Source organism: Corticium candelabrum, chromosome 10 (assembly GCF_963422355.1).
Source record: "Corticium candelabrum chromosome 10, ooCorCand1.1, whole genome shotgun sequence".
Lineage (NCBI taxonomy): Eukaryota > Metazoa > Porifera > Homoscleromorpha > Homosclerophorida > Plakinidae > Corticium > Corticium candelabrum.
In genome coordinates, this window is record NC_085094.1 from 6,667,181 (window position 1) to 6,689,399 (window position 22,219).

At 42.5% G+C, this 22,219-nt stretch overlaps 1 protein-coding gene across 1 annotated transcript; it reads right to left on the minus strand.

Annotated features, from left to right (window-relative positions):
- Positions 1–704: 704 nt before the first annotated feature.
- LOC134185355 (uncharacterized) lies at positions 705–18,484 on the minus strand. Its single transcript, XM_062653136.1, has 9 exons — positions 18,385–18,484; positions 12,464–12,604; positions 11,961–12,398; positions 11,572–11,898; positions 3,123–3,260; positions 2,651–3,064; positions 2,261–2,590; positions 2,007–2,200; positions 705–773 (listed from the first exon to the last, which is right to left on the minus strand). The coding sequence occupies exons 1-9, from the start codon at positions 18,449–18,451 to the stop codon at positions 705–707; spliced, it is 2,118 nt and encodes a 705-aa protein (XP_062509120.1). The 5' UTR covers positions 18,452–18,484.
- Between the last annotated feature and the right edge of the window lie 3,735 nt (positions 18,485–22,219).

Consider the following 22,219-nt stretch of genomic DNA (forward strand, 5'->3'; position numbering starts at 1 on the left):
AAAAGTTTGACTTCTTTAGGTGTAGAGATTGACTCACGCACTAAGATGCTACACCTTCCACAGGTAAAACGGGAGGATTTCGAAGCCGAACTGCAGCAGTGGTGCTCACGTAATAAGTGCACAAAATGCCAGCTACTGTCGCTGATTAGCAAGCTCTCCTTTGCAGAGAAGGTTCTACCAATGGGTCCAATATTTATTAGAAGGCTAATCAATTTAGTAACAACCATGATAACACTTATTCATCGGGTACAATTGTCACAAGACACTTGCACAGACATCGAGTGGTGGCAACGCGTACTTCCGTCTTGGCCAGGGAAGTCATACTTCCTCACTACTTTGTGGCAGCTGTTTCCGGAGATGCAGCTGTTTACTGATTCAGCAGGGTCACATGGCTTTGGGAACTTCTGGAACGGACGGTGGCTGTGAGACCGCTTGCTGGAGCAACACCAGCAAAAGTCGTTTGTGATGCGTGGAAAGAGCTGTACAAGAGTTTGGAAAAGACCGCCAAAGACAAACACCTCATGCAGCTCATACATTCCCTGTACTTTATAGCAGCTACAAGAAACTATACTGTTTTAGTCTCGCATATTGACGGTATGAATAATACATTGGCTGATGCATTGTCTCGAGGACAGGTGGAGAAGTTCAAGACCCTAGCCCCGCTGGCAGATCTGAAACCAACACCACTACCGACCAATTGGGAATCACTCCGGACCACGACGTTTGGCAGTTTCAATGGGACAGCAGTAGCCCGTCAATGCAGGCGGCCTACACTACCGGTATGAGACAATTTAACAACATTTGCCAATGGCTGGGGATACCTCCCATGCCGGGTTCAGAGACAACACTTTCAAGATTCGCAGCATTCAGTGCAAGGACGGTTGCAGCAGAGACTATCAGGGTGTATCTATCAGTGGTTTGTCACTTTCACATCCAGTCAGGCTACGCCGACCTGCTCCAAATGACACCTCGTTTCTCCGCGGTATACGGAGGTATCAAAGACTTCCCACAAGAGACCTCTTCGGAGCCCAGTCATGTTACCTGTGCTCAAGGAGTCTGAAGACGTCACTGTGCCTATGATAAGCTAATGTACCGGGTAGCATTGACGACAGCTTTCTTCGGTTTCATGCAGGTCTCAGAATTTACAGCAGCAAATAACACGTTGTTTAATGAGCAAACACTCTGTGGAAAAGACGTTCAGTTTAAGGAAGACATGGTGGTGCTCCACTTATGGGTGTCCAAGACAGACCCATTTCATCACGGCTTTAATGTGCTACTGGCCCCAGAGAAGGTCCCATGTGCCTGTAGGCGCCCTTAAGCAGTATTTGGCAGTCCAGTGGATGGACATTGGCCTCTCACTCTTCTGCTTCCAGTCAGGGGCATTCCTGTCAAAAGACAGACTTTCTTCTCAACTACGATTACTGCATAACATGAGTCTAGACTCGAGCTCATACTTCCCACAGTTCTGCATTGGAGCAGCTTCCAGTGCATCGGCTGATGGACTACCGAAACATTTGATTAAAAGGATGGGGCCGTTGGACCTCGGACTGCTTCAAGACGTATGTGAGATCGGATATACCAATGTTGCGGTCTGTGGTGCATTGCTTAGGCGATCAAAAATAATAGAAATAAATCAGCAATTGTTTGTGTTGCATTTGGTTCATGTCTCTATCTTGCTTGGTGCCTCGAAAAGCTGACGCTTGCTTGGGAGGGTGATTGGGGATCCTTACCGGGGCCGCTAAGCACGTGGTAGTCCGTCAGGTTATGGGCGTACCTTTAATAACTGGTGGTATTTCTTGGGACGAGGCTCTTGTTAGGCATAGTGGCAGCTGCCAGCCGGCAGCGAGTTCTTTGTGCCCAGCGTTGGATATTGCTAAGCATAGATCAGCCTCGGTAACCAGAAGCTGTCTTCCCACGTAAGCCCACTGGTGTCTATCAATGCATCAAGAAGGAGAATTAAATAGAAATTCAATTACCAAACCTAACACAAGTAAACTACATAACACCTTTCCTTTCATAACACACCCCGTACATAACATAAGACTGCCCTCACATGGTGGTTGGTTGCTGTCACAGTTCTCAGTTGGCGACCCCACACAGTCCATTCCATTGTGTTGCTTAAGACGTGCTCGTGTACGACTATGATTTCCAAAACTACATGATGATGTACAATCTGACCATGAGCTCCATTTACAGTTTACTAGAGACAGCAAAACAATTCTATACAACACTAAACACGACTATGCTCCTGTATCTATACCATTGACTTTCAGTGTAAATGACTTTGACACTATAGAGCCATTAGTTGCAGTATATTGGCACGTAAACAGACCATTGGAAGAGACACTAGCTGACTGGATGTAGAGCCGCTGCACACCATTCTCATACATCTGATATACACCAGCAGTCTGTACACTTGAAGATGGTACATCCTTGGTTGTGTTGTGTTTCCATTGCAAGAGAGCATTAAAGTTGGTCACATCAGAACTGACACCACAATCAATAGGATTAGAGTAATCTTGATTCTCATCAACTGCCACACTGGTCTCTTCAATATGCTTGGTATCGTCTAGAATAGCAATCTCCAACTCTACAAAAAAGCACATTTTACTCTTCATTCGACATCTACCTACACCAAAAATCGTCTAACCATAACTGAAAACCACCTCACACACATGAAGAATATTGTTTCTTTGTAAATTGATGTATTTTCCCCAAACTGGTGGATTGTAACTAAAATTTCTCCAACTCAGAGATTTGGCATCTGGAACCATTCCACACTTGTGATTGGCATTCCCATTGTCTGTTAAGTTACTACCAACACGAACAGTAACATTTGTACTTCTACTAGTAGGCAGGATAACTGCAACACTTGACACAAAGTACTCCTTCTTCAACTTAATACGAAGCCACTGATTAGTTGCCATCATTGTGACAGCACATAACCGACCAGCACTTGCTAAATTCCCATCTATCGCCAATTTGGGCAAATGCGTAGTAGTGCTATACTGTGTGCTCAGAGTCACTGTTGCTCCTACACTGACAGCTAAATCAGAAGCCATACCTACACACATCACGTAAACATTAGATACAAAACAATTCTACAATAACAGCAATCATACAAGATGTGACTATGCAACTCTCAGTTGACGGTCCTATACAATCGTGACCACTCACACTAGCCACTCGACTGATCCGCCGAGTTCTGGTACCATTTCCACACTGAACATTACAGGAACTCCAACTGCCCCAAACACAATCTACAGAAATTGAAACACAAAATTGCCATTAAAATATTGCTCACTCAAACTTCACTCACTAAATCAAGAAACAGCACCTGTTATCATTACTTCTACATATATGTTATAAAGGGTAACTGCAATGCAACAATCAAAAGTAGTTTATTGCATTTCCGTTAGTTCTTAAAGGGGCAGTTTCACGGAAAAACAACCTAGGCTATAAAATAGGTCTTGAATAGAGAATCCAAATGACGTTAGTTACACGTCCCAATTTGCCTCCGTTGTTGAACTGAAAATGATTGCTTTTCAAGGATCTTGAAACCCCTGTTTCGAAGTCAACAACAAGAGTGTCTTTACATGACGCAATGGGAAACTTTTATTGGTAAGTGGTAATTGTGTATCCACGCCGACTCGGGTTTCTAGACAAATGAAGCAGCGTGAATACTGAAACTGTAGTCATAATTCATGCAAGGATCTCTTCTAGACAGCAAGATCTAAACTCTTGTGCATTCTATCTACTCGCTACACAAACATACAATAAAAGAGAATGTCCACATTTTATTTATGCAAGCTAACGTGCGTCTTTTAGCCCGCAGTCGTGTTCTTCTGCTTGCAATACATCCTATGTGTACGCTAGTAGTTGACTGCGTTGGGTGCATGGGTGGGCATTTCTCGAACAAAGAGCGATAGCATAGCAGCTGATCTAATTTGTGGCACTCTTATGCGCCCAAAATAAAATTTATATTTTTGATAGGCACAAAGTTGCTTCCGGTTGTTTATATCCGGTAGAGTAGATGTACACGCTGTGAAGTATTAATGGGAACAAAAGTGGCTACAGCAAATTCAGGCAACACCAATGTCTTACAAGAAGTAAACTTCTGGTTGCTTGTTGGCTGCAGTAATGTGTTCCCATTTGTTTCACTCATGCTGTCCATTCCTTTCACATCTTGGCATTATTGGAGAAGCGACTCAAAGCCACACTTCCTTTTTCAGGAACCCAGAGGTATTTTATCTCATAAGACATTTGCATTGGCTGCATGGACTGCAGCCACTCCGTTCCTACAAATACGTCACAGAGTGTATGCCTACTATGTACTGCATATAAACAACCGGAAGCAACTTTGCTCCTCGATATCTTCACGAACGTAACTTCAAAAATAATTAGTTATTTTTGGAGGCTTAAAGACGTTAACAATTAACAAAAATGCAGTAAAATATTTTATTGGTTTTTTGCATTGCAGTTACATGTACACCCTTTCACTGTAAACTTTACAAATGACATAACATGCACTCAATAACATTTTTGCCTAAGTAATTCAATGTCAAAATATGATAAAGATGCTTTGCATAATATACATAAACCATGCGAGTTGCCTAAGTACGAAATGTTTTGCAAAATAGCCTATTATACTTTGGTGTGCATGCACAGAGGAGGCATACCGTAGTCTGTCCATGTGCCTGTCTGTTACCAATGCATCTACCTGCACGTTAACGGAGCAGTACCACAGAAAAACAACCCAGGCTTTCAACTTAGGTCTTAATGAGAGAATCCGAACGATTTTAGTTACATGTACCAATTTGCCTCCTTTGTTGAACTAAAATCATTGCTTTACAAAAAGTGTCTTTCGCATGACGCAATGGGAAACGTTTACTGGTAAGTGGCAATTATGTATCCACTCCCACTCGTGTTTCTAGGCAGAAGAAGCAGCGTTGACTAGAAGGCTACTGAAACTGTAGCCATGAATCATACGCAGATCTCTTCTAGACGGCAAGATCTAAACTCTTGTGCATTCTACCTACTCGCTACGCAAACATACCAATGAAGAGAATGTTCACAAGTTATTTACGCAAGCTAACGTACCTCTTTAGTTTGTAGTTGCATGTTCTTCTGCTTGCAATACCTCCTACCTATGCTAGTAGTTCATTGCGTTGGGTGCGTGGACGAGAGTTTCCCAAACAAAGAGCGGTAGCATAGCTGATCTCATTTGTGCCACTCTGCTGATTGATGCCTGGTAAGAGATGGAACTCTCACCCTTTATGTATGAGCCTGACTCTAGCGACGTAGTCAAAACCACAAACCGATGTCTGGTACACTTTCCACACTTACCACTAAACGCTTATATTTTCATTAGTTTGGGCAGAAGACACCTTTTGTTGACTTTGAAATCAATGATGTCATTTATTACAGAAAAGCAATCATTCTTAGTTCAACAACGGAGGCAAATACAGACGTAAAACTAACGCCATTCAAATTCTCTCGTTAAAAGCTGTATTATTAAAGCCTAGGTTGTTTTTTCGTGGGACTGCCCCTTTAAATGGAGCTAATAAGCGTTAATAAGATGACTGCATTAAGAAGGAAGAGTGTACAGGAGTTGTGACGTACATACATAGTGACAAGATTTTGACGGGTTAGACTAGTTGACTAGTAGTAACTGCACCACTGGCTATCAAGGTAGACAATACGAAAGAACAGCTACCATCTCGTAAGCTGATGGTTGATGGGTGTAAGCATGTTGCTAGTGTTCTTCATTTTGTCACATGTCAGTCTTTAGTCTCCAAGGAATTTGCTGAGAGTATTGAAGTGAATGTTGAGAAAGGCGATATGGAGTTTGCTGGAACTGTGACACTGACTGTACGAGTTGGGAATGATTCTGTGGTCCATATGTTTGTACTAGTCAAAAGTTTTGTGTACTCTGTTATTCTGGAAAGTGATTTTCTGCTGCAGATGGACACTGTTTTGGGTTATGGTAAGCTAGGGTACTGTTGCATTTGGCAAGGATGCTTCTGTTTGCCTACCTATTCAAAGTGTGCTAACTGGCTGGCCTTGTCAGGAGAATAGAGTAAGAAATCTGCCAGAACAAACATGTGACTTGACATCGGTCACAGTTACTGAAAGATCAGTTAATGCTGAGGAGGGGTCTATCCACGAATCTGATTGGAAGCCTGACACTTGGAAAACAAGTGACCATGTGACTGTGTCTGATGGACTTCAGGATCCACAGAGGCAACAGCTGCCACATCTGATCGAATGAGTAACGTGATGTATTTTGTCAGGCCCTATGAACATTGGTCAGTCGAACATGGCTTGTCATCGACTTGACACTGGAGATAGTTTGCCTATCAATATGTCACCGTACAGGACATCACCTAATAAACCAAAAGAATTTCAGTGTCAGGTTGACACAATCCAGGGGTTAAATGAAGAGCTGACTTTGCTATAGAGCGCCGACTATGCCATAGATCAGGCGTAGTTTGCTACCTTTTGTTGAATTATGTTCTTATCCTCACCGTGTTGAGGTGGTTTGGTCTAATGAGTTGTAAACGCATGTCTTGGACAGGGAAATCATACTTTCTTACTACTTCCTGGCAGCTGTCTTTGGAGATGCAGCTATTTACCAACATGGCAAAGTCAAATGGCATTAGGGCCTTGTGGAATGGATGATGGCTGTGCAGGCGCTGACTGGAGCACCACCAGTAAAAGTTGTTTTCTATTGCGTAGAAAGAGCTGTATACTACTGTTATTGCAGCAGCTACAGTACCGGCAATAAGTAAGCTGCAAGGATACGCATACGATATGATACGATAGGAAAAACATAGGATACCATACCATATGATACCAGACACTATGATAAAAGATACCAGGTACCATGCGATAAGATAAAAGATGAACGATACAATTAAGATAAGATACCATACCATACGATATATGATACGCAATACGATAAACGATACGCTAAGATACCATACGCAATACGATAAGATACCATACGCAATACGATACGATACACTACGATACGATACGCTACGATACCATACGCAATACGATACCATACGCATACGATAAAGATGTTAGGTTACTTATTGCCGGTACTGTACTTGGGGGTTCTAAATGGAGCGGAGAATGCTTGGTTTACCACTGTGACAACCATGTAATAGTTGATATTTGGCAAGAAAGGAAACCAAAGACAAACACCTCCTGCAGATTGTACGTTTGGTAGACTTAAAAGCAGCTAAAGGAAACTTTACTGCCCCAGTCTCGCATATCCATGGTGTTGGTGGAGACGCTCAATACATTGGCTGATGTATTGTCTCGTCAACAGGTGGAGAGGTTCAAGATTCTTACCACGCTGGCAGATCGGAAACTGACACCACTACCAACCAATTGGGAATCACTCTGGACCACTACAATTGGTGATATTAACATGCAGCAGTAGCCCCGTCAATGTGGGGAGCCTAGACTACCGCTATAAAACAGTTTGATAACTTTTGCAAACGGCTGGGCATAACTCCAATGCTGGCCCGCTTCAGAGACAACACTGTCGAGATTCGCAGCACTCAGCACAATGGCAGTCAGAGCGGAGACTATTAGGGTGTATTTGTTTGCAGGGCATCACTTTCACATCCAGGCAGGTTACGCCGACCCACTCCAAATGACACTTCATTGGCAATTGGTTCTTCATGGTATATAAAGATTAGAAAAGGCTTCTCACAAGAAAACACTTCGGTGCCCAATCACGTTGACAGTCCTCAGGAGTTTGAAGACGTCACTTTGCGTATGGCCTCAGCTGTGACGAAGAGATAAGCTAATGTATTGGGCAGCATTCGCAACAGCTAGCTTTCTTCAGTTTCATGTATGTCTCAGAATTTACAGCAGCAAACGACATGTCGTTCGATAAGCGGACACTGTGAAAAAGACAGTTAAGGTAGACATGGTGGTCCACATACGGATGTTCAAGTCAGAATCATTTCATCATGGCAGCAATCTAGTACTGGCCTTCACGGGCGGGGGTTCCTGTGTGCCTCGCGCATGCTCTTAAGCAATATTTGGCAGTCTGGTGGATGGACGTTGGCCTCTCACTCTTCTGCTTCCAGTCAGAAGCATTCTTGTCGAGAGACAGACTTTCATCTCAACTGTGATCATTACTGGATAATGTGGGTAAGGATTCGAGGCGCGTTTCTTTATTCTCTTCTGACTCTTCTGAAGAGACAAAAGAACTTTTGTTTCATTTCTATATTTTCGGTGGAGGTGTCAGAAGAGTGACAAGAGGTGTCAGAAAACGCTTCCACCTCTTCCAGTAAAGGAGCAGAGGAGCTAGAAGAGAAGTAGTGAAGAAGTGACAAAATAAACTCTTCTGTGTTTCTTTTCGTTGTCGTTTAGTTAGCACGTGCGCAACTACTTCTTCAAGCTCTCCAGATGACAAAAATCTCATTTCATCATTAGAAAGCAGTAACGTCACTTCTTCTACCACTCTCATGCCAGTCTGAAATGAAAATCATCCATTGCTAAAGAATTAACACGAGTGCATGCTCAACATCTTCTGTATCGTTTATTTATTCAAAACCTCTTCCGCCTGTGCCCGCTCTTCCGCAAAAGTGAAGACTCTTTCAGAAGAGGCAGAAAAGAATAAAGAAACAAGCTCATACACCTCCCATAGTTTCGCATTGGGGCAGCTTTCAGTGCAACAGCTGCTGGACTACCAGAGCATTTGATACAAAGATGGGCCTTTGGAGCTCGGACTGCTTCAAGACATATTCATATGTGATAACGAATACACAAGTGTTGTGGTCTGTGGTGCGTTGCGTGATCGAGTGGACATAGTAAAAATAAATCGGCAATTGTTTGTGTTGCATTTGGTTCATGTCTCTGTCTTGCTTAGTGCCTCGACAGGTTGACGCATGCTGATGCTTGGGTGTTTGGGGGCAGCCCCACCGAGGCCACAGAGAGAGCGGCAGCCCGTCAGAGTATGGGTTTACCCTTTACAACAGGTGGTATTTCTGGGGACGAGGCTCTTGTTAGCTGCCAGGGGACAGTGGGTTGTTCGTGCTGCCACGTGATAGTGGGTTGTTCCTGTTGTCAGGTGGCAGTGGCAGGCTGCTGTGTTGCGTGCCCACCATTGGGCGGTGCTTGTCAGAAATCAGCTTTGGTAAGCAGAAGCTGTCTCCCTAAGATAACCTACTGGTGTCTATCAATGTGCAGGGGTGGGATGGTCAGTAAGATTGATGCTCAGTTTCCTTTGCTCTCTTATAACTGGCGCTCCAGACAGCACTACACATGATCACAAGAAATCCGAAACAAACCCTGTCAGATATTGGTGTTTTGTTTTGTTTCCATAGGGCATGGCTAATTATAATTATAACCACAAAGCTTGAAACTCCAAAACCACCTCGAACCTATGTCTTCTGCTGTCCATTTTGTTTGCAGAAGCACTGCCCGCACTTGCCAGCATTTCATCTGCCTGCTTTACAATGGATTAGGTTACGGTAAAAGCTGCAAAGTGCCGTCAGTGCATCTGCAAACAAAAACTAAATGGCAGAAGGCATGGTTCAAGATAGTTTGGAGTTTCAATACAAATGAGTTTTACAAATATAGAAAACTAGCTGAATAGCCCACACCGGCAGATTGCTAGTTAATTAGCTTTACATGCAAAAGGTCATTCGTTGTGTGTGTGTGTGTGTGTGTGTGTGTGTGTGTGTGTGTGTGTGTGTGTGTGTGTGTGTGTGTGTGTGTGTGTGTGTGTGTGTGTGTGTGTGTGTGTGTGTGTGTGTGTGTGTGCAACATGATGGCCCGTGCCTGCCTGCCTGTCTGTCTGCGAAAACAATCTGGAACACACTTGGTTTTCCGTGGCACTCACTTTTAGCGCCATAGTGCCTGGTGCCCACCCCTGAACGTGCCAAGAAGAAGGTACACCTTGTTTGCATTGTAGGCAGCAAGAACAGGCAGTGGTGATAGAAAGTCAAAAAAGTGTAGATGATCGCCACTTTACTTACCTACAGACTCTCTCACTGTTTAATATGCAGATAAACTTGAAGTTAGAAATCTACCTACTACTACTTTATTAAACAGTGCAATCTGCTGCATTTGTTGACAGTGACAGTAAATGATCAAAGAATTGCTGCAACCAACATGTCACGATGTGGTACCGGTACACAAGACTGGTATAAGTGTATTTCAGCTGGTAATTGTCCTTGTGTTGACGACAACAGCAAAGCAAAGTTTGACTGGAAACTTTGAAGTAGACAAAAACGACCAAATCAGTCCTAATGTCAGCTAACAAAACTTTCTAAAAGTCATGTGACTGAGCAAGGGGCAAACTGAAGTAGGCTCAGCAAGTGCTTACAGTTCGTGTGACGTTTGTGTGCATACGCACATACATATCTACTGGGTATATAACGCTTCCAATGCAATCAAATTAGTCTAATCACAGAGTAGTATTCAATTTGGTTAACAGACATGGCTTTCACCAGAACAGTCTATGATAATTTTGGTCATATGTTGCAATCACAGTCTTGTTGAACCTGACCAACTGAAACCTACACATCTGCAATGGCCAATGTAAAGGCAATCATTCTTCCCGACTTACTAAAAATAATAGGAAACATAACACAGCTATATCCATGTCCCATGTGTCTTGAATTTCAAAAATTTGACAATGACAGATAATTTAAGTGGCATTAAAACTTTGTGGTCACATGACATAATAATCACTTTGTACGATGTTAGGTAGACCCTTTCATGTTACGAATCTGAAAGCAAAATGGCATCTAAGTTTGCAATACTTGGCAATAACTCAATAGTTACACCAGAGGGACCATAACTGTGGAAGTGAAAGTAAAAATATCTTCAGTTACAAGTGAGTAAACCTCTGGGAAGGAAATCATGCTAATCTTCTCGTGCTATAGTGCAAAGATTTGGTGCAAGCACTTTAGACCTAGTCAGTATTGCCATGAGACACCTGTTGTGTAAACATGTACCTGGTGCCCACAAGTGCAACTGTAAAAAGCGGAAACTGTGTTGTCCATAAAACAGTACGTCTATGGATCATAGCAAAGACATAATATTCCAACACCTAACAAAGTCAAAATCTGCATTGAAGTAGATTTAAGAGTAGCAGTTTATAGCTGTGCAAACTTCAAATGTTGTAAACCATAACATAGGTAGTAACTTCCACTCGTTCGTAAAGAACACCACACAGTATTTCCCTGCAGATCAAACCACAGTAGCAATGCCTACCCAGCAGTCGATAGATGGCTCTCATTTATGTAAATGCTCTTATCTGTATTTTGACTAGGTCAAAGTATAAACATGGCAGGAGCTCAAATGAATTCCTAGCAGTTTAGTCGTCCAGATAAGAATAAAGGTGTTGGAGAGAATTGCAAACACAATCGAATAGATAAACAAATAAACAGACAGACAGACAAACAAACAGAAATACAGAATAATATGGTAGACAAACAAACATTTCATCATTACAATACTATTGCACAGTTGAAAACAACAAACATAACTCAAAGCATCCTGCTAACTGTTATATCACATGTATGTATGTCTTACCCACATTCAGTGTAAACGACTTTGACACTATATGGCCATCAGTCGTGGTATATTGACATGTATACACTCCACTATCAGAGGCATTAGCTGACTTGATGTAGAGCCGCTGCACATCATTCTCATACACCTGATATACGCCAGTAGTCTGTACACTTGACGATGGTACATCATTGATTGTGTTGTGTTTCCATTGCAAGAGAGCATTAAAGTTGGTCACATCAGGACTGACACCACAATCAATAGGATTAGAGTAATCTTGATTATCATCAACTGCCACACTTGTTCCTTCAATATGCATATTATTGTCTAGAATAGCAATCTCCAACTCTACAACAACAAAACATTTTACTCTTCATTCAACACTTACCTACACCACAACATCATCTAACCATAGTTGAATGTCACCTCACATACTTGAAGAAAATGATTTGTTACTTCTCTCTGTAAATTAATGTATCTTCCCCAAACTGGTACACTGCATAAAACATTTCTCCAATTCAGAGAGGTGGCATCTGGAGCCTTTCCACAATTGTAGTTGTCATTCCCCTCGTTTGCTAAATTGTTACCAACATAAACATAGACATGTGTAAGTTTACCAGGAAAAAGAACAACTTGAACACTTGAAACAAAGTATTCCTTCTTCAAGTCAACACGAAGCCAAGGATTAGTAGATTGAGCTGTAGCAGCACATAATCGAAAATCGTTATTTGAATTGCCATCTATTGCTAATTCGGCATTCAAGCCAGCTGGTACATTCCTTGAGTCGACAAAGACTGAATTCATACTCACTGTTGCTAGGAAACTAGCAGCTAAATTGGTTGCCATACCTACATCACATATACATTGTACATACAGTAACAAGTGTGACTTCGACCATAACAGTAAATCATACAAGATGTGACTATGCAGATCTCAGTCAATGGTCCTGTACACGTCTGACCACCCATTGTAGCTGCTTTACTAATCTTCCGAGTTCTGGTGCCATTTCCACATTCAACACTACATGAACTCCAACTATCCCAACTGCAATCCACTGGATCCGACACACAGCACAAGACAGTCAATAGAACATTACTCATTCATCAAAGTTTGCAGTTAAAATTATGATTGAACTAATGATTACAGGCATTGTCGCCAGTTTAGTGATAGTTCCAACGTTCTCAGATAGCATAACATGCACTCAACATTCAACTAACAAAAGCTGTGCTACGCATTGTTATATACGGGTATATGGATTAGAGGAGATACGAGACTTAGAGAGGGGAGTTGAGTCATGTGAGTTTCGCGGTGGTTGTAGATAGTCGGTTGTGTTAACTAATACGTGGTTGTATTACGATACAACACGCATGCTGCATACAACTATGTAGGCTACTCAATGACTCAGTGTTAAGAAACTGTCAAACATCAAACATTTCTGTACACTTTCCACCTTTCTCCTTTCAAAGCTGTTTCTGAGGAAACAATTTGTCTGGACCTTTTACCATACTCGCTCAATTATTATCCCAGAACTCAAGTAAGCCCCAGCCCTAACCATGGCCAGATTGTCACACTTCTTAGTTCTCTAATTAGTGCTAATTGACTTTTCCACAGTCACTGTTGGCTAGATTTGGTAACATTTAACTTTTAGGCATGCCTGTTGACTATGTGTTAATTAAAGGTTTTAGATACCAGCATGGAAGACTAGGTTTCTACATTTTACTAAAAATCCTTCTATATTCTACTATATTTTACCAGTGATGGTTTAAAGCTCTAGCGTTGTAGTTAGATCCCTTCATTCCTACATATCTGTCATCAACAGCCTATTAGTAAGCTATTAGTCCCGGCCATCATTAGATGGAGAGCAGAACGACATCAAGACACAAACCAGACCATCTCTCCACCAGACAGACAGCCAGTGAGGAGAAGGTCTGGCTACGCGAGGACTAGTGCCTAGATAATACAAGCAATTCTCACTGTCCCAGCTAACAACCACTCCCTTTAGTTAATTTCCTCTAGAAGAATGCAGTGAGTAGGAAACACCGTTGATTTAGCGTTGGCCAAATATCATTATGCATTGCAGACAAGTTTTCATTGTTTATTTCTGAAGAAGACAGATAATTGCAAACACCAAATAGACTGTTGTGGTAAAAACTGCCATCAACGTTATTAGCTGCTTAAATTGGTTGTCTGCAGTTGTGGTGTGCAACCAAACGGAAGTACTGCTCCATGACTGGCTCCACAGAAGGCGTGGTACATTCCAAACACTTGCCCAAGAGTGTACTTTTAGAGTGCATGGTATTTGGCCAGGCGTAGCTAGCGGGACTAGAAGCCACACGAGCACAGACTAGCAAGCACTTTTGAGTGTACTGTACCCTAGTTTGCGAGCGAGCGAGCTTTCTCTAATGCATCTAAGGGGTATTCGATTGTTTGTCCGCCCGTGCGCCACCAACCCTACCCCGGGGAAATCGTTTAGGAATTGATAAATTCAAATCGTTCTTTGCTAGTTTTAAAGAAAGTAAACATACAATAGTTTACGTCATGTGACGTCATCACTAGAGATGTTTCTATGGAAACTATGCTCACTTATGTGACTGCTTTTCACCACCCCTACACACAGGAGACAGTTGTTACAAATTGATAATTTTGAATAATTGTTTGTTTTCCTCGATAGGTGTAAACAATTGACACTTCACGTTATGTTACGTCACTCTATGATTATTGTTACGGCAACAAAATTGAGTTAGGCGTAAGCAGCGTCTTAGTTTATATAGCTGGAGTTAATTGTTGTAATAACTGTTTTTGTGACACAGTGCTGTCCTTAGCTAATAATAATAATTAGCTAATGTAATGAAAGTTAACAACTGCTAACATCGCCATGGAAACATTGCTCACTTACTGTTTTAAACAGTGTGGTTTACTGTGCATTGCACACCACTTTTAATTATCCACCCCACCAGCGAATTGAAGAAACAGTAGTTTACGCGTCTAGAACAACGTATTCTAGACGTTGTTTTGAAATTTCACTCTGCAGCTGTCTATAGTACGTGCTGCCTCGCACAGGTGGGAATGAAATGAGCACCCATTATTATTATTTATTTGCGATGTCACACGACCATTACAAAGTCCCGTTTCTTGTGGCTCATAGCTGAAATCATAGAAACGGTAACTGTACCATTATTGTGATCTCCACTAAAGTTCCCCGGATAATCAATAAGGTAGCGGCATCTAATTCGGAACACTTCCGGTTACGCCCGGAATTAGAGCCCTGTTTCTTATAAAACAAAAGCGTATTTGCTAAACATTGTATATCATATTATAGACCAATGCATGACCTTACTCGTAAGATTAGTGGGAGTGCACGCAGTCGCTGGTGCTCGTCGTGATCACGAGACGTTTGAAATATTGATAGTTGATATCACCATACGGGATCCTAATTCGGAACAGTCGTTTTCTTGCTAACCGCGTTTGCAAGAATCTTGATTTGTGCGTTCCGAGTACCGAAGAGATAAAGCTACATGCACGGCTACTGAGGATAGGACTTGTGCTTGTCAAGCAGAGTAGAACACGTTCCAATGTTGCCAAGGTGTTGTTACGTATTCTTGAAATCATGAAGATTTAGCTTCAGTTCTTTGTTGTTTTTGTAGATGTGAAACTACATCATCGCCAAGGACGTAGTAACTTCAACCGACTTTTGTGAGGTTTCTGTGTCATTTACGATGTGAAAGACTGCTAACTATCATCAGAGACGAAAAGGAACTGTGGATATGCCCGAGCAACGTAATTTACAGCATAGGAAGTATTCATCTTTTCATCAGATGGACTTGAGTCTAGAATTTTGCAACATCGTCATTATTTTATTGTCATTAATATCAACCATTTACAATGTGGTGCCAACGTTACTCCTACATAGAGAAATGGTTTCTACATAAAGGAAATTCTTTCTACTAAAGAATTTATGAATGATGTATTTAAGAACATGCTGGGCAGATCCACAACTCAGTCGTATCAGGCATGTCTGTGTAAATGGCGCACCAGTAGTGGTACCACTTTCTGCAGCCTGCTTTATCACAGCCTATCCAGCACTGCTGATCATATGTGGTATCGTTTTCATAGTCCTTACCACATCCCTGGCACAGATTTTCTTGACTACTACTAAGGGGCAAAGCTAAGTCAACTTCGGCATTCCTTCGTTTCTTCTTTCTTTCTTTCTTTTGACGTTCTCTTTCTCTGAGGCGATGTACGGCTTCTTCGCTAGTCACTGATTCTTCGTAATAGTTGACCTGAAGTCTTCCACTCTTAGAGGCAGGCTTAGTGAGCTTGGCTTGAAAATGCTCTTTGAAGATGGATCTTATTTTTTCTGTGATTGGTGTTGCTGTTGTCAGGCGATCATAGCTGCATTTCGTGTAAGGCATTGATGGGTTAAGTGCACCATGTGCAATAACTTCTCTGTTTAGAGGATGAATACCTGTTGCTCGAAAGCCACTGACCAAATGCTCAGGTAAAACACTATTTTTCCATAATTTCTTTAGTAGAGGAGGAAAGGAGTTTTTGTGATTACTGCCTGACATGTTTCAGTTTTGTAGATTTTTAGGATTTGACTCCAGGCTCTCTTGACAGTTCGAAAGACACCCACATCTAAAGGCTGTAGAATGTGTGTTGTGTGTGGTGGTAAGCAAAATATAATTGTGTTGTTTTCCCTGGCACATGTTACTACTTTCAGTGAGATGAGTGAGCCATGACCATCTAGAATAAGCATCACAGGCAGAGACTTGCGCACTGATTCTGTAGCTGGCAGAAAAACAGAGCAAAACCATTCTGTGAATTGTGCTTCTTCCATCCATCCAGAGTCACTGCTGGTATATCTTGTTCCAATGGGGCCATTTTCCATCCATGCTGGATCAGCTGTCTTAGCTTTATACACAACATAGGGAGGAAGCTTTTCCCCCACTGCTGATCCACAGGCTAGCACTGTAATATTCTCTCTGCCGGATCCACTGCCTACTTCAACAACGTGCTTGTCTCCTCTTCTGACAATGACTTTTGTGGAAGTTACAGAAGTGGAAAGACCTGTTTCATCACAGTTCCATAGGCGAGCTGCAAGGTCACTGTACTTTAGGTATAGCAAACCTTCATCCCTCAGAACTTCCTCCAGTTTTGTGAAGAAACCATTGATAACTTCAGGTGTGCAACACGTGGCTCGTTTGATTGTTAGATGCTGTGGTTTTCTTTCAGTTAGTTCTGGCCAGCGTTTGAAGAAAGCACTTCACCACTTCTTTGATGGCTCGCCTGATGGATAAGAGCTTTGACAACCAACATCTGCTAGATATTGCTTGAGCACACGCCCAACCAGGCCACGTGTAGCTGGGTAGCCAAACGTTCCTAGAGCTATGCATGCACGAACCACTACCTTCTCTTCTAGCTCTGAAAGCGTGGTAGGCCTGCCAGTTTGCTGGTGTTTAACAACACCACGGACGTGGCTGTAGAGAGTTGTTGTAGCACAGCCATAGGTATTTGCTGCTTGACGCATTGATAAACGCTTTGACCTAACAGCATCAACTGCTTCTTGGAAAGCAGCAGATTGAGACGAAGCAAACGTCGTCATGTATTTAGAAACACAGTTGGGAAAAGTTCAAATCATTTAGATCAAATGACTTCGTTCGCTCCATCCATGCACGTGCAGAATCAGACACAAGGGAACGTGCATACAACTCCGTTACTCTACATGCGTAGCAGTGTGCTTTTCAAAGGTTCATCGAAATAGAAATAGCTGTTTATGCCTGTATAGCTACATGTAATTGAGTCGGGGGTCGGTAGACTAGTACACATTCGTTGAATGAGATGTCCACTTCAGGACGGAGATGACTGGTGCTAAAGAAGTCTGTGAGTGCATACCAATAAAATCCAGACAGTAAGAATTTTGTATGTGCCTCAAAACTACCGCTTACTTGATTAATTTCAGTTAGGCATTGAGAGAAATCACTCTCTGTACGCCATATTGCCATCCACACCAAATGAAACGTGCAAGCACCATGCTAGTAGATATATGTAACCGTCTGTACCATGTTTTTGCACTAATAAACGATTTCTAGAGAGAAACAGGCCGTTTTAGCTTAGCTTTTGCAAGATGAGGGGAAATGGTAGCCAGAGCCTAAACATTCACAAAATTATTCTACATCGTCAGTACAGACTAGATAAACACATGACAAAATCGCAATGCGAAGTGATGGTTGTATCTGGGAGAAAATAAATGTTCCGAATTAGGATCCCTGGGAGAGCTAACGGTTTCTCACGAAACGCCCACATTCTGCGCAATCGCGGTGTTGAAATGTGGTCGACCGAAACAAGCGTCGCTCCATCGAAGTGTCAACCGTTACTCTACAAGATTATCTAGGGTACAAGCCAATCAAGCACTTCGGTAAAAAGAAACACGATCTTGAAGTAAGGCGTGGCCAAAACTGTTCCGAATTAGGTGCCGCTACTCTATATCACTTGTCACATCACCTTCAACACACTCTGTTCTCCAAACTTCCAAACTTCGCACCTTAATTAATTAACACTTGCGATGGCACCACCGACGCTTTACAGTAACATAAGCAAACCTCGGTACGTTTGTATCTCCCTGTAGAGAGACAACTATTCCATGAACATCATGCGCACACAAAGGGGGTCCCGCTGCGACATGAGCATATCGGAGTACAATGATCGGGTGTATCAAAGTGCTAGTTGACGCTAAAATAAAACTGTGACGAGCTCTGCCGCAGCCCACGTAAACGTAGGTGAGTAGGAAAGGTTTTCTCTCATCTCACACAGTAGGATATAGTTATAGCAGCTTACCTGCGCACACGTCGTGCAAACACAAAAGCAGAAGACAAGCCGCGCACCACAGCAAGATTTCCTTCATTATTCCGTGACGGACGCCCACAACATACGGTAGTCTGCTATACGGGATAGCTAAGCATGCGTTTGAAGCCCGGATAATGATATAGCGTCTGCTAATAACCGCTAATAAGCCAAAATGGTAAAGCGCTTTAAAGTTTGATAATGCACGTTAAATAAATCAATTGATATCAGCAACATTACTATAATAATTGCGGTTACAAAAATTTCAAAATCAAAATGTGGCAGACCAGCAGACCCGGTGGAACGGCTACGGCGCTACGGCCATGGCCGTAGCCCTTTTTGAAGGTTCATTTCTATTTTTGGTTGCAAGAACAATTATATTTCTTTGCCCTTCGAGCTCTCGCCTTGGCATGTTAGGCGGTCTGGGTTCCGAAAACATTGTCCGGGACCCTGTAGGAAAGGCACGTGTACCTCACGCGGACGATTTCATGTCTGTTGCCTTCCCATTGTGCCCTGACGTGAGTGAAAGGCCTAATCAGCCCAAGAAGATCTTATTTCCTGCGGTTGAGTTTGGAAAAGAAAAATAGTTCGCAGATTCTTCAACGAGAAACGGCTTGATCGCTGGACTTGATTCATTGGGACGCAGAGACCAAACGAGTGTTCTGTCACGTATGTATTACAGCAACTAAACAACTGAAACTCCAGCCGACGGGTACAGAACGTTCGTTTATTTCCAAAGGATTTCAAAATTGGAAAGATGCCTGTGTGGCGTTTGCGAGGCACGAAAGGTCTTCGTTTCACAAACGTGCAGTTTAAGCAGTTATCACTCTTCCAGCTACAAGAGATGTTGCAGATAGTCTGTCATCTCAAGCAGCCCAGACTAAGAAAGAACATCGCTCATGTCTTTTGAAGGTGATGGCTTTGCTGAGATTTCTCGCTAGGCAAGGACTTGCAATTAGAGGTGACGGTTCTGGTAAAAGAGATGGAAATTTTAGTCAGTTAATGGTTCTGTTGCAAAGCTCTGATGATACAGTGAAAGATTTTTTGGCAAAGAAAAGAGAGAAACATACTTTTCATGACGTTCAAAATGAACTACTTCAGATTATGGCCAATCGAATTGTATGAGACATCGTAAATAGCATCAAATCGTCAGGTTCATATTTCTCTATTATGTTGATGAAACAACTGATGCCAGTACAATCGAACAAGTCAAGTCGTCTTTGTTTGCGTTGGGTAGGCGATGACCTGGAACCCCACGAGGAATTTCTAGGTATCCATCAAACTGACTCAATTGATGCTAATACTTTAGTTGCGATAGTGAAGAACTGCCGAGGTCAGTGCTACGACGGTGCTGCTAACATTGCCGGCGTTCGCACTGGAGTCGCAACACAGTTATTAGCAGTCGAGCGAAGGGCATTATACACGCACTGTTATGGACACTTCCCTCAATCTGGCATGTCAAGATACCATTCGCAAAATAAAAGTCATTAGAAATGCCCTCGATATGACTTTTGAGTTATCAAAGCTGATGAAGTATTCATCGAGAAGAAATGCAACCTACAAGAAAATGAAAAAATTAGTTATCACCTGGTCAGCCTGGATTTCGTACCTTGTGTCCAACAAGATGGACGGTGAGAGCAGACTCTTTGGCATGTGTCGAGGCTAACTATTCCGTGCTACAGAATAGCCTGGAGGAGTTTTCGCAGATGGCTCGAAGAGACTTGGAAGCGTCTGCCAAAGTAAACGTAGTGGCAACCGAGATAACAAAATTTGATTTCCTTTTTGGTGTAATGCTTGGAAGTAGGAGACTTAGGTTAGTTGACAACATAAGCTGTACGTTGCAAAAGAAGGAACTGTCAGCTGCAGAGGGCCAGGTTGCAGCAAATGTAACAATCAAAATGATATCTGCTTTAAAGACTGATGAAGAGTTTGATATATTCTGGCAAAACGTAGAGAATAAGTCTGAAACTGTGGATGTAAGTGAGCCTAGGATGCCACGGAAGAGGAAAGCTTTAAACCGGTATGAGGCTGGTATTGGCGAAGGCAGCCATCCCAAATCTTGGAAGGATCTATACCAGATTACCTATTACGCAGCAATAGACAGAATTCTGATTTCTATTAGAGATCGCTTCGATCAACCCGGTTATAAGATCTATGCACACCTTCAGAATTTGCTAACCAAGGCCGCATCCGCAGACGACTACAGTCAAGACATGAAAGTTGTTGTGAGATTGTACGAGGGAGACATCGAACCTGCACGCCTCAAGAGCCAGCTGGAAATTCTTACTGCTGAGTTTCAATCTAAGCAATTTCCTGAAGAGGGAACATTCAATAAGCTTCCAGTGACTTTTAGTAAAGTGAAGGACTATCTAATTAGTCTGGGTCATGGGAGAGAACTCTTGAGTGAGGTTGTGACAATATTACGCCTGATTCTAGTTATGCCAGCGACAAACGCCACACGTAAACGGTCATTTTCCGCTTTCGAAGGTTGAAAACGTACTTGCGCGCAACTATGGACCAGAGCCGATTAAATCATCTAATGATACTAACTGTTCACAAAGAACTGACAGACATGTTAGATCTATCTGCATGCGCAAAGGAATTTCTTTGTGGAAACGAACACAGACTTTCTGTGTTTGGTAGATTTATTTAGTGCAATTAACATTATTTGTGTTCACACATATGACCAGCTATCTCTGACCACGCCTACTAACGTGCGCTAGGCCGTAGCACTTTGGATTTGCTTCTGCCGGGTCTGGACCAAGTCAGCGCCTGTTCTAATTAATTAATGAGGTTAGAACCATTACCAGGAGACTATCATGGTATTGCTGTGGTGTACACGACATGTGTTAGTAGGTACACAGTGACATTACGCTGTGTACGGTGGCTAGAAAAAGGCAAGCACTGCAGCAATCTCGCGCTTGCAAACTGTCGTCTGTTCGTGTTTTAGTGTCGTACTTGTAGAGATGCACGCGTACTGTACGGTACCAGGTAAACACTAGAGTGCTGGCACGCCCAGAGGCCACCTACTCTAGAGTAGACAGACTCACGACACCGGCACAACAATGTAGTAAGGTTGTATATATACTGGACATGAACAGTTGGACCCATATCTAGCTATAGACAGCTAGAAAAAACAAACCAGCTGCAAAAATTATAGTCAGCGCATCCACCAGCCAAGCCACTATCGATAACGTTAGAGCCTCAATAGTCATACATGGAATTCCAGAGTGGATAATGGCAGTTGTTTTACGAGTGCAGATTTTGAATTGTTTAGCATGGCTAATGGAATCACTCATACCAAAACAGCCCTCTATATACCACACAGCATCCAATGAACTGGCAGAGTGAGGAGTAAAAGCATTTAAGAAGTGGATAAGAAGACAAAGAAAAGAAACGTTAGAAGAAAGGCTGCACAAGTTCCTGATGGCCTACGGAAATACGCCACACCACAACGAGAGTGACACCGCAGGAATTGCTGTTGAAACGGAGACCATAAACGTTGCTGGACCACATCCGCTCTGATCTAGCTCAGCCAAGGTTGGGTCAAAACAAGCCAAGCAAAAGTAACAGCATGACCAAAACAATAGTTTTCAAGTTCTTCATTCAGCGATCCTATAATGTTGAAACCAGTACTGGAACAGTCTGACGAAACAGATGCCACATTATATCCACTGGATCTGCAGCAGGTACTCGATCAGTCTGGCGGCACACCCCTTCGGTCAGAGGTCAACAGTCTCTCTACCTCAAGCAGGCCAAAAACACGTCCTCAGACAGGAACTACTATCAGACCGCCTGAAAGGCTAGACTTGTAGAAGAGGAGATGTAG

Bases quoted from the DNA above. Each gene is read 5' to 3' on its own strand.
- LOC134185355 (XM_062653136.1), bottom strand. From the start codon at position 18,451: ATGAAGGAAATCTTGCTGTGGTGCGCGGCTTGTCTTCTGCTTTTGTGT. The intron at 12,399-12,463 runs GTATGATTTACT...TATGTGATGTAG, and splicing joins GATCTGCATAGTCACATCTT to GTATGGCAACCAATTTAGCT. The intron at 3,261-11,571 runs GTAAGACATACA...CAATTTCTGTAG, and splicing joins GTCGTTTACACTGAATGTGG to ATTGTGTTTGGGGCAGTTGG.